The 12,466-nt window shown below is 41.0% G+C and overlaps 1 protein-coding gene across 1 annotated transcript in view; it reads right to left on the bottom strand.

Moving 5' to 3' along the window:
- Positions 1-1,265: 1,265 nt before the first annotated feature.
- Positions 1,266-12,466, bottom strand: part of LOC122938097 (amyloid beta precursor protein binding family B member 1 interacting protein) — a 151,859-nt gene continuing 140,658 nt past the window's right edge. The window contains exons 10-14 of the mRNA XM_044293407.1: positions 11,794-11,904; positions 7,718-7,816; positions 6,610-6,712; positions 4,322-4,413; positions 1,266-3,499 (exon numbers count right to left, since the gene is read on the bottom strand). Of these exons, the coding sequence (XP_044149342.1) occupies positions 2,939-3,499; positions 4,322-4,413; positions 6,610-6,712; positions 7,718-7,816; positions 11,794-11,904 (966 nt within the window). The 3' untranslated portion in view covers positions 1,266-2,938. The remainder of the gene's footprint in view (positions 3,500-4,321; positions 4,414-6,609; positions 6,713-7,717; positions 7,817-11,793; positions 11,905-12,466) is intronic.

Here is a 12,466-nt window from a genome sequence, read left to right as displayed (position 1 = left end):
TTTTGGGTCTAGTGGCCGGAGACAGTTTGTCAGAAGACCCCCAAACACTGAATTCAAGCCACAGTACACTGTGAAGACAGTGAAGCATGGTGGCACAAGCATCATGATATGGGGATGTTTCTCATACTATGGTGTTGGGCCTATTTATCACATACCAGGGATCATGGATCAGTTTGAATACATCAGAATACTTGAAGAGGTCATGCTGCCTTATGCTGAAGAGGAAATACCCTTGAAATGGGTGTTCCAACAAGACAACGACCCCAAACACACCAGTAAACGGGCAACATCTTGGTTCCAGACCAACAAGATTGACGTTATGGAGTGGTCAGGCCAATCCCCGGATCTTAATCCAATAGAAAACCTGTGGGGTGACATCAAAAATGCAGTTTCTGAGGCAAAACCAAGAAATAGAGAAGAACTGTGGAATGTAGTCCAATCATCCTGGGCAATCGTTCACAGGGGCCAGAAGTTGGTTGACTCCATGCAACACAGATGTCCAGCAGTTCTCAGAAACAGCGGTTATACAACTAAATATTAGTGAAATGATTCGAAGGAAAGCAAAATCTTCAAACATTTTTCAGTTTATAGAGTGAATTTTTGAGTTTGTAAAGAAGAATTCAAACACTGCTATATTTCTTTTGAATAGTCTAATATTCACTTTTCTTCAATTTTATTTAGAGAAAACACAAATTTGATATATTTTTCTTCATGTTTTGATTTGGAATAGAATGTGTAGTGTTCCCAATGCATTTGTGTGTATGGAAATAGAAGCTATTAGAAGGATTTTGAGCTTTATTCACTTTTTTAAAACACTGCTATTATTTTGAACACAACTGTAAGTCAGGGGCAAACAACCCCAAGCCTTTTAAAAGTCTAACCCCATATTCATCTCAAGCCAGAAGGATATAGATACTCTAAAGAGAGTTCAGAGAAGAGCTACTAAACTAGTACATGGATTGCAGGATAAAACTTACCAGGAAAGGTTAAAGGACCTTAATATGTATAGCTTGGAAGAAAGACGAGACAGAGGGGATATGATAGAAACTTTTAAATACATAAAGGGAATCAACTCGGTAAAGGAGTAGAGAATATTTAAAAGAAGAAAAACTACCACAAGAGGACACAGTTTTAAATTAGAGGGGCAAAGGTTTAAAAGTAATATAAGGAAGTACTGAGAGAGTAGTGGATGCATGGAATAGCCTTCCTGCAGAAGTGGTAGCTGCAAATACAGTGAAGGAGTTTAAGCATGCATGGGATAGGCATAAGGCCATCCTTCATATAAGATAGGGCCAGGGACTATTCATAGGATTCAGATATATTGGGCAGACTAGATGGGCCAAATGGTTCTTATCTGCCGACACATTCTATGTTTCTAAGCCAATATGAGAAGGGTTTATGCAAGACTACAAGAGTTGCAGAAGACCCTGCACACATACAAATGCTGTAGGGAAATGTTTCCTGTTTATTTGTGTCATTCTTTTCTGGGCTTGTTCCTATAAGTAGATTACTACTTAAAGGGTTATTTTCATTTTACAAAGTGATGGCATCTCACCAAGTCCCCTACTGATCATACAGTAATACACATTTCATCACCATATAAGATGGGTATAACACTTCAAAGAGTAACTACACTTTTTTAAATTTTTGATGTCATAGGGACATATCAGAAGTATTGATCGGCGGCGATCCCAGCTCTGAGACCCCCACCTATCGCTAGAACGAGGGGTTAGAAGGGCTCAGCTGCTGAGCGCTAAACTGTAGCTGAGTGAGATGTATTGAGTTTGTCTACAGTCTCGCGCTTCAGCAAGGAGAAGCTGTGCTTGGCTGAGCGTTTCTGACGCCTCATTCTGGCGATCAATGGGGGTCTGAGAGCTGGGACCCCCACGATCAACACTTCTGATATGTCCCTATGACATATCAAAAATTGAAGAAAGTGTAGTTACTCTTTAAGTTGTAACTAAACTTTCAAAAAACGTTTGACGTGACATATCGGAGGTCTTGATGGTCTGAGTGCTGGAACGCTAGAACTGTCCGAGTTTCCAGTCCGTTTCAAGTCTGTCTTCAGCAGCTCGGAGAGACAGCCTGTGTTTGAGCTTTTCTTTCTTCTCATTCTAGAAATTGGATGGGGGTCTCAGCACCTAGACCCCCACCAATCAAAACCTTTGATAAGTCACTATGACATAAGAAATTTTTTGAAAGCACAGTTACACCTTAATGAGCCCATTACTCCCTACCAGAGGGCACTAGACTGGCTATCCCATGATATTCTCAAACTTAAAAGACAATTAGAATTTGAGCATCAATGCACAAAAGAAAGTTGTTAGTTCACTTTTTTTTTTTTCACACAGGCCTTGCAGAATGCAGAAATATGGTATGCTCCAGCTTTTACCCTAAATAGAACTTTTTGGGCTTTACATTCTTGTAGCCGCTAATAAACCCTGACAATGAAACATGCTGGGAATCCTGGGTTAATTGGTTGGTTCCTGTATTCATTATCGTCATCTATTAGTCAGTGCGAAGACCAACTGCAAAGGGCATCTGTTGCTCTGGGAGACCCAGCATGTCCTTTCAATACGTGGACAACCCACTGATTTTAATGGGCACTGAAATGTTTCATTTTTCCTGTGTTGGTGCTGAAGGGAATCTGAACACTTGCTTCCAGGCTTCCCTACAGATTGCAGGTGATAACTTTGGATTCCCAGAAAACCCTGTGATAAGCTTATTGGTAACCCTTCGAACAAAATAGATTAGCTCTATCATACCATAGCTCTATATAACGCTATTTTTACAATGGTTTTTCATTGTCTTTTAGCACAAGAAATGTTAGATCGACATTTCTTATATATAACGCCAAAAATTAATTCAGTCCCTCTGGTTTGCTCTTTTTTGCTTTTTCGCGCCTTAGTTTCGGCATTAAATTCTACATGATGTCCATTTAATTTGTATTTTCTCTCTTCTTCTGTAAAGCCTTCATCAGATCAGACATAAAATCTGGTTGACCTCCGGCACTTTCATTTGCGCCAAGTTCCTTTGACCTCATAGCTGTATTGTCATTTCTTTTTGGAGGATTAGGTGGCTGCTTTTTCACTGGAAGCTGTGGTGGAGCTGAAGCAGTAGGTGGTGGTGGGGGTGGAGGTGGGGCAGCTGGGGTGCCTGTGGGTGGCGCTGCAAAATGCGGTTGTGGAGGAGGTGGAGCATAACCAGACATTGAATTAGATAATGGCGGTGGTGGAGGTAAGAAGTCAGGTGGCAAATCAAAGAAATCAGGAGGAGGAGGAGGAGGAAGGAAATCATCATCCAGATGTGAATCTTCTGGAGGTGCAAACTGTGGTGGAGGTGGTGGCATATTTCCACCTGGTTTGGCATTAGTTGGTAATGGACAGGGTGGTACAGCACTGGTTGATGCTCTTATAGGCACAGCTGGAGGCTTTTTTGCTAATGTTGGTGTTGGTTGCTTCATCACTTGAGGCTTGGAACTTTCATGTGATTGTGGGTCCTACAAAAAGAAAATACAAAAGAATGCTTGAAAACATCTGTATTTTATGTTCTTCAATATTATATACTGGTGTTCTCATAGTAGATGAGCTTGCAGCTTAGGATTCCTCAGAACACTTCTTTTACATGACCTCCACCACTGATATCCAATTGGGCTATAAAATTGTACATTACAAAGAATAAAAATCTTTGGGTCCCTGAGGTCCCAGAAGAAGGATCCATTAAGATAAAATCTAGTTTTGCACATTTTCATTAATTGAAAAATATTAATATTTTTATATTTTACCTTATTTTTCGCCCCATAAGATGCACTTTTTCCCCTCCAAAGTGGGGGGAAAATGTCACTGCGGCTAATGGGGGAAATACTAATGAGCGCTTCCATTATGTAAGAACTCATTAGTATCGGAGGACCAGGAAGGGGTCTTGGAAGTGATGATTTGATCCCTACAAAGCCCTGATCTCAACATCATCCAGTCTGTCTGGGATTACATGAAGAGAGAAGGATTTGAGCAAGCCTACATCCATGAAGATCTGTGGTTAGTTCTCCAAGATGTTTGAAACAACCTTTCTGCAAGTTTCTTCAAAAACTGTGTACAAGTTGATTCGATTTTAGATGTATTTTTTGTTCATTCGTTTGGCATTTTGTTAATTGAAAAATAGATTTTGTTTTGAAAGTTACATGCGATTTTCCAAGACGTAAATGTTAACTAGTACATATATATTAGCACTTTTATAGTTGCTTTGAAATTTCTTACATTGCAAAGCCTTATATTCTTACATTTGTGACCTACAGTACTGTACACTATATATTTAGTATATTTACCTTAGTTGCCTCTCCACGTTTCCAGGCATCTGAGAAGCTTGAGCTGACACTTGTTACATTTTCCGGTACCTGTCCATTTGCTTGAGCTTTGCCTAAATTAAAATGAAAGTGACTGAGCAAACTAAGGAAATAACATGAGAAACTTCTAAGAAAAATATATATTTCTCAATAAAGGACATATGTCCTCCTTTGAGAGAACACAGTAGATGTTATATAAATTATATTTATATAAAAAGTATATTTTGAGTATTTTTGTAAATACTTGACATCTTGTACTGGTCTGGAGTTAGAGCCTGCATTACACTCCAGAGCTGCATTCACACTTCTGGTTATCATTGGAATCTCTGAACAATCTGTCCTCCATCAAAAACATGTACAGCTTTGAACCATATAGTAAATGCTGTAGATGAGTAGAGATAATGCAAATCACTCGTCATCTGGTACAATAATACCTTTATTCTTCATATAAACGCATTTTCCACAGAGGGATATAGTTACACAGATAGCGATCACAGAGGTGCAGATCCTCAGTGTATCCTCCTCCCATGTTCCCAGCACCCCCTGCTGATCAGCTGTTCGAAGAGGCTGCAGTTCTCCATTGCTGCCAAGGCCAGTGATGTCAACAAACATCGGTCACGTGGCCTAGGCGCAGCACAGTCCCAGTCAAGTGAATGGGGCTGAGCTGCAATACCAAGCACAATCGCTATACAATATCAGGTGAGCCCAGCGGCCTCTTTAAGTCTTGTGACAGTTGAAAGATGGAACCGAGCATGTGCGTCCACCTGACGATGTTAGTGAGGTGGACAGAGAAATAAAGAAAAGAACAAACAGCAGGTGATGCTGTACAAATACACTGTATTGAATTACTTGGAGGCTATACAAAATTTTAATTAGATGCAATTGCAGCAGTATTCAGATTCAGGTAGTGGCTTCAAAAATGCCATATGTGTCAAGAATAAACTTGTACCAGGCCATTTGTGTAACAGGGCTTTAGGTCTAGACCAACCTATAAGAAAAAACTCACATATAATGTATAGATAACACTGGGGTCTAGTATAATATACTGAGCCAACCCAAAAACAGAACCAATAACCCCAAAGAAAAGTGGAAGACACACATATAAAATATATGCAATTTATTGAGACATGATCACATAACAAACAATATATGAAACAAAAGGCACAAGTGTAATAGGAGGGGGGGATACCTCATGTAAGGAGGTCAGATACAACCTCTCTCCCAAATACCCAACTGGCAGGGAAAAAAAATGTCACAGCCCTAGGTATACATCAGCATGAAAATTGTGAGAACTGTAGGTTCACTAAAAATAACATGTACTGGTATGTATGTTGCATGCACAGAAAGATAAATGCAACATACATACCAGTACATATTACTTTGAGTGAACCTACAGTTCTCACAATTTTCATGCTGATGTATACCTAGGGCTGTGACATTTTTTTCCCCTGCCAGTTGGGTGTTTGGGAGAGGTGACCAAGAATCCAGTAGTCTCTCTGGCTGAGCTCCTGTGTGCAGATGGGAGAAACTTCCAGCACTCCATCAATCTGGGCTTTATGGCATAATGGCCAGAAACAAGCCTCTCCTCAGAAAAACCCATCTGGAGTTTACAAAAAGCACCTAAATGACTCTCAGGCTGTGAGAAAGAAGATTGTCTGGTCTGATGAAATCAAAATTGAACTTTTTGGCCTCAAATCTAAGTGTTATGTCTGGAGGTAACCAGGCGCTTCTCGTGACCTGCCCAATACAATTCCTATAGTGAAGCATGGTGGCGGCCGCATCATGCTGTGGAGGTGTTTTTCAGCTGGAACAGGGAGACTGGTCAGGTTTGAGGGAAAGTTAAAGAGCCCTGCTTGAACCCAGTTGAACATCTCTCCACCAACGGTCACTATCCAACCTGACAGAGCTCGAGAAGATCTGCAGAGAAGAATGGCAGAAAATCCGCAAATCCAGGTGTGCAAACCTTGTGGCACCATACCCAAGAAGACTGGAGGCTGTAATCACTGCTGAAGGGTTTTCAACTATCAATTATCAAAGATTTCTAACAGTGTTTAAATTTTTCATTATGGGTCATTGATTGCATATTTCTGGGGAAAAACTAGATTTTTTTTGTATTAGCTCAAGGCCACAACATAGCAAAATGTAAAAAAAAGTGAAGGGGGAAGAAAACTTTCCAAATGCACTGTAAACAATAGCATTTTAACAAGCTAAACAGACCAAAAGTAACTAGAAATAGTTTTATTATAAACTTTGCATAGTAGCATGCTTACCTGCTGTACCTGCTACAGATGGATTGCTGAGCGAGGACCAATGAGAGGCAAGGCCGGCTTTGTGGACCGCCATCCTATAGTTATCGTATAAGGTTTTTCCATACTGGAAACAAAAACAAAGTTACATTTCCACATGAAACCAGAAATCATTGGGAGCAGATCCTGTCTAAAATGAAAGATGCCCCAGATTTATCAGTCGCTCAGGCTGGATGATACATTTGGTGCATGGCTGCACACTTGTGTCTAACTTTACTCCATTTATTGTTTGGCTTAATTTATGTCAAACTTTAGGTGCAATCTTGAAGAGTGTTTTTGTATTTTAAGCCACACCCACACTTGAATGGGGCTGAGCTGCGCCTAGGCCATGTGATCAATATATGGTGGCGTCTTTGGCTTAGGAAGAGGCCTAAGTGCTCACAGAGCTCTGGGGCCTCTTTTATACAGCTGATTGGCGGGGGTCCTAAGTGTCAGACCCCCGTCAATCTGATATTGCTGAACTATACTGAGGATACGTCATTAATATGAAATTCCTGGATAAACCCTTTAATAAATCTGCCTAAAATGAAATGTGATATTGTGAAACAAAAATGCACCAAAATTGTGAGCAAAATACAACAGAATTCAGGCACACCCGCAATAATACATAAGCCCCTTTGTGTATTATGAGAATTAGGGGATGGGAAGAAAGGTTTGAGGGTTTGTATGAGTGTATTCATTTTTAGCACAGCTGGTAAAAGCTAAACTTTTTGAGATTTTTTCCTGTTTTTATTAGCACCTATCAATATGTACAATAAAGGCCCCCAGACTAGACTTGATGTTTCCTCAGAAGATCAGCGATGAAACACCAAGGCTTGACCATGAGTGGGGCCTTAGACATAAGTCCATTATGAAGATTCTACTAATAAAGTGGCTTGGAACAGCTTTCTTGATGGCACTGACACTATTGCAGCTGCTATCACTGGTGGTATGAATGATGGAACATCTAGAACCAGCCAATGGTCTCTTAGAATTGAGGCATTCTTAGTGAACATGCTCAATTTGTCTGAATGTGTTTGTAAAAAAAAGATAGAAGATCTGGGATTTGTTCAGAGTTTCTTTACTGTCTTACCTTTGCTATTCTTATACCAGTCACCCACTGGTGGAGAACCCATGGATCATCACAGCACAGGTATTTTATGTATTGGGATTCCTTTTGAATTTGTGGATGCTAGAAAAGAAAGAGAACAATCAGAAACCCTCATGCACATCATATCAAATCAGCTGTGTACAAATTTGGTTGTATATATTCTTCACAGAAAGATTACACAGCACAAAGCAGAATGTTCTATGTCTCTTTAAATGGATGAACACCTAGCTTCTCACCGGTGATACTTGCACCCCCAGGGAGTTCCCACCAGCTCTCCAAGGGATCCTCACATTGTCCTGTATGATGTAATTATAAGGGGATATCTTAATTTAAAGGGTTGTCACATCTGAACGTCTATAGCACATCAGTAGGATATCCCATAAATGTCTGATTTTTAGAAGTCCCATAGCAGTGAATAGACCCATGCGCTCCATTCATGACGGGGCCTGGGACCTTCAACTATCAGCCATTTTTAGCTTATCCTGTTGATATGCCATAAATGTACCCTTTTCACATTTTCTTAGGCTCTGCTTCTCAGGTCTCATCTGAACCGTCTGTCAGGCGTATACATCAGGAGCATTGCCTGATGTGCAGATGTGTCCACCATTGCTTTTGCTTGATTTTGGTTAAAGGTTGTGTCTCACCTCAGAAATTGGTGGCATATCGCCAGAATATGCCACCAATTTCAGATAGGGGCAAGTCTCCAGATCTTTGTCTAGAACGGGGCTCCCAAAATGAACGAGTGTGCGGTGTGTTCTTCATTCATTTCTATGGGAGTCCCGTAAAAATGGAAGCAAGCGTGGCTACTGCTTCAGTCACTTCTATAGGACTGCCAGAAATAGCCGAGCTTAATAGGCTATTTTTGCAACTCCCACAGAAATGAATGAAAGGGAGCCGCGCATGTGTGGTGTGCTCTCGTTGGCTTTGGGGACTCTGTTCTAGAGATAGGTGCGGGTCTCAGAGGTGCGACCCGCACTTATCTGACATTGGTGGCTTATCCTAGAGATCTATCCTATCCAGGGGAAGACTGGGAACTTAAAGTGGCCCTGGAAAAAAAACACTAAAAGTGGCCTCATGTTGTAGTAGGTCCAAATTAACAAAAGAAGGGGCAACAGAAGTAGACGGGGTCACAATACCAGGGCCCCAGCAGTTGACTTCAGGAGGGCATGTGCGATCGCTGGATGGGTACATGAGTACCTGATTATCACAGTGTTAATTACGGTTGAGAGCTCATTATGTCAGCGGCAGAGAGGAGGACTTGGGTGGCCCAACTGGGAAATTTCCCTGTAGGGTTTATGGGCAATCTGCCCCTGGTCCTATCTTCGGTGGCGTCAAGAAGTCAAAGGGTCGGCACCGCAATGCAGAGTGCATACGGCTGGTGCCTGTGTTTTGCAGATCTGCAGTTTGCGGTCCATAAGAAGGGGAGCGGATGTCTCACGGTCGCGTGAATCTAGGCCTAAGGTAAATGTTAGATTTTAAGCTCCTATACGTCTTTTCTGACTTGATCTCTGTCTGCTAAAGTCGTATAAATGTAAGTGTCTGACACTGTGTGACGTTTGCTCTGCATTACTAATGAATATGTACAGTATTTGCTTTATAAACCAATAATCATGAAAATCATAATAATGATGATAATATCGTAATTGTAACTAAACATTATGTATTTTTCCCATTTCACCAGCAGATGGCAAACTATCCCCTGGAATGCTTCAACCTGATCTGACTCTTACTTCTTGCTAACTTTGCGGATAAAAGGATTGGATTAAAGTGGATGATGCTTGAACTCAAAGGGTAATTAGAATTATGACAAACATGTGTCAGATAGGAAGTACCAAACGGAATTATGGTAATCTACTTTGTGTGACACTCAGCAGATGTAAATCAAGGTCAGATGCCTCCACCACTGTATGGTGATGCGAGGATCCGGCGTACAAGATTCAATGGAACCTTAAAGGGGAGACAAGTCAGATGTAAAAAACTGGGTGCAATGAATGGAAAGACACTCAGCGTCTATTGTCATCACTGTTGATACTGAGTTGATCTGCCAACAGTTGAGTAGAGATACATTATGACCTTTGCTGGCCATGGAGGCCTGGTCCAGCTGTATTCTTACCTCTCTGATCCTTTGTTTCTTGTGGAGACAAGTGCCGGTGGCCATGTCTCATAGCCGCTTATCTTGCCCCATAGTGAAATAACCTAAGGGCCTGACTACACAAAATGGTATGTTTATGGGTCATAGGAGAAGACCGCTCCTGACAGATATAATAAAAACGATATTGTGTAGACTAATCTGGTAGGATCCCGAACCTATAAATGCATTTTTAGGCTTTGCCATGTTAATATGGTTTTATCCAGGAGGACGAAAAAACGACTCTCCTGTCTACTGACCCTCTACGTCAATGTCTGGTGTCTTTAAACTTTCCTTGGGAATCAGAATCTTTCCCTTAAGGAAAAGTCACCCATTAACATCACTTGTCATTTATACTCCCAGATGCAGATTTTACCAAGGCCACTTTCACAAAATCAGTGTTTAATCAGTGATTTCCATCAGTGATTGGGAACCAAAACTAGGAGCGGGTCAAACACACAGAACAGGTGCAGATCTTTCCATTCTGCAGTGCCTTTTCCTGTCTGTGATGCCGTTTAGAATAAATCATGTTTACTGCCATAGATAAGCAGCTGCCAACCACCACTATGTCCACTTATCTCCTGGTTCAACAAGAGTATGGTCAAAGCCAGCGAGCTGAACCTTCTTTCAGCCAAAAGCAGACACGGAAAACTGACTTGTTCCCATAAACGTTAAGTTAGTGTAAGATCCTGTCTGTGCCTATGAGATCTGCAATACATGTTTATGTCCAGTTCAGGGGCATAGCTATAAGAGGTTCAGAAGTAGGAGTCACACCCAAGACCTGGTTCTTGAGAGGACAATAGACCCCTCTGTCATATACATAGACACCAGTATTATATATGACACATAGTATTTTTGCATTGGTGCACTGGATCTTTACCTCTGGTCCAGTGTGGGTGATCCCCAAATGATATGCCACCGCTAGGGGACTGTGTGGAAAAGTTTATTTTAATTGGTTCTTTCCCTTTATTCCCTTGTAATATAGGTGGTTAGTGGTACGAGGTACCAGGGCGCGTTCCTGAGGTCTGAAGCAACTGTACATGCGTACAGGAAGCGTGAAAACATTTAGGCATGTAACAAAAAAGTTAGCTCCACCGATGACACCGATCGGATAGGGCCCCTACACATATGTCTGGCTATTTGGCTCAGTTCCCCTCCAGTGTGAGTAAAAAAACTGGGAACTGAGCCAGAACTGATCCCATAAACTGATCCCATACATCCGAACCATTGGTTGTGATGCCGGATGCCAAACAGCACTGGACAGAAAAACGCTCAATGCGTAGTTTTTCTCTCCGGTGCTATCATTGGATCTGTGCCCTGAAGTACAGTGTACTACCGTATATCAGTTGTTGTCCGGCTCCAGAATATAACTGGCCAGGCACAACTGATATATGTGAACCTAGCCTAAGATGTCTTGTGACTTCCAGCTTTCTTTGTATCATATGGGTGTCAGCCAGATGCCATGTTGGGAACTGGTTGATTTGGGGCTCGCCCATTCGTTCACGGCAGAGTGGACTGTTACTTACTTTACTCTGTATGTTATCTTTTGTATATATACCTTAAATAATTTTTATCATAGTTTAGTAAACTTTTTATACACCTAAACCATGTCAAGCCAATTGATTCCCTGGTCTCAAAATTCACAGTAATACAGGGACGAGCACAGTTTTGCATGTAAGTGCTGCACACGGATGTTTTGCCATCAGACCATATGGTCTCTGATGATCCCAGTAATAATTTTAGGATCTGAAGACATTCTTGTAATTCTTTATGTTAGAGGAACAGCTGAGGGGTAAAGGTGAAAATGAAAAGTAAGCCCCATTTGCAATAACAAACCATTCCTAATGAGCTGGCTGCGGGCTAATTACCTATGAGGGGGTTAGTTATAGTTACATAGATTTTTAGCCTTCGGTTCATGCCAGCGACATACCTTCAGGACGAAGCAGTGATCGGTGGGCGCTTTGTACTTCACTTTATACTGCATACCATAATAAATGTTGACGTTATCAAACTGGATGAAACAAGCCAAATCACGAGACGTCTGCAAGACATGCGCATAGTTGTAATTGAGACATTGAAGACCATTATTATATGTACACAGACGGCAATCTGAAAATAAACTGATTTCATAAACTGACTCTGATCCCAGTAAAACATTTCTAATGGTTGTGTGTCTACAGGGTCGTATATCAGATAATGGACAAATTGGGGCAGATTTTTCCAATGTGTGACAAAGAATAAAGAATAGATAGATCTGAAGATGCCAACAACAGGCTTATGGAAACAGAAAAACCTGGTTCCTTTCCTACAGAATTGGCGCCACTTTTGTTCATAGCTCAATGTAAAGACATTGTCCGATGGGATAACATTTTTGATATAAGAAGTAAAATGGGTTAAAAATGAATTACCTTACAGAATCCCCAATTGCTCCACTTCCCCAACGGTTTCCAGGTCCCTGGTGGTTTCTCTTATTTTATATTCCATTATTGACTTATATCTAAGATCTGGCCAAAATGTTTTTTTTTTTTTTTTTTACATAAAATAAAGTATTGGAAAATACTAGGAATACAGTAAAACATTTTTTTTTTTGTGCAAACGTACTA

This window comes from Bufo gargarizans, chromosome 5, assembly GCF_014858855.1.
Source record: "Bufo gargarizans isolate SCDJY-AF-19 chromosome 5, ASM1485885v1, whole genome shotgun sequence".
In the NCBI taxonomy this organism is placed as follows: Eukaryota; Metazoa; Chordata; class Amphibia; order Anura; family Bufonidae; genus Bufo; species Bufo gargarizans.
The sequence above is the reverse complement of the archived record's forward strand: the minus strand, read 5'-3'. Positions and strand labels throughout refer to the sequence as shown.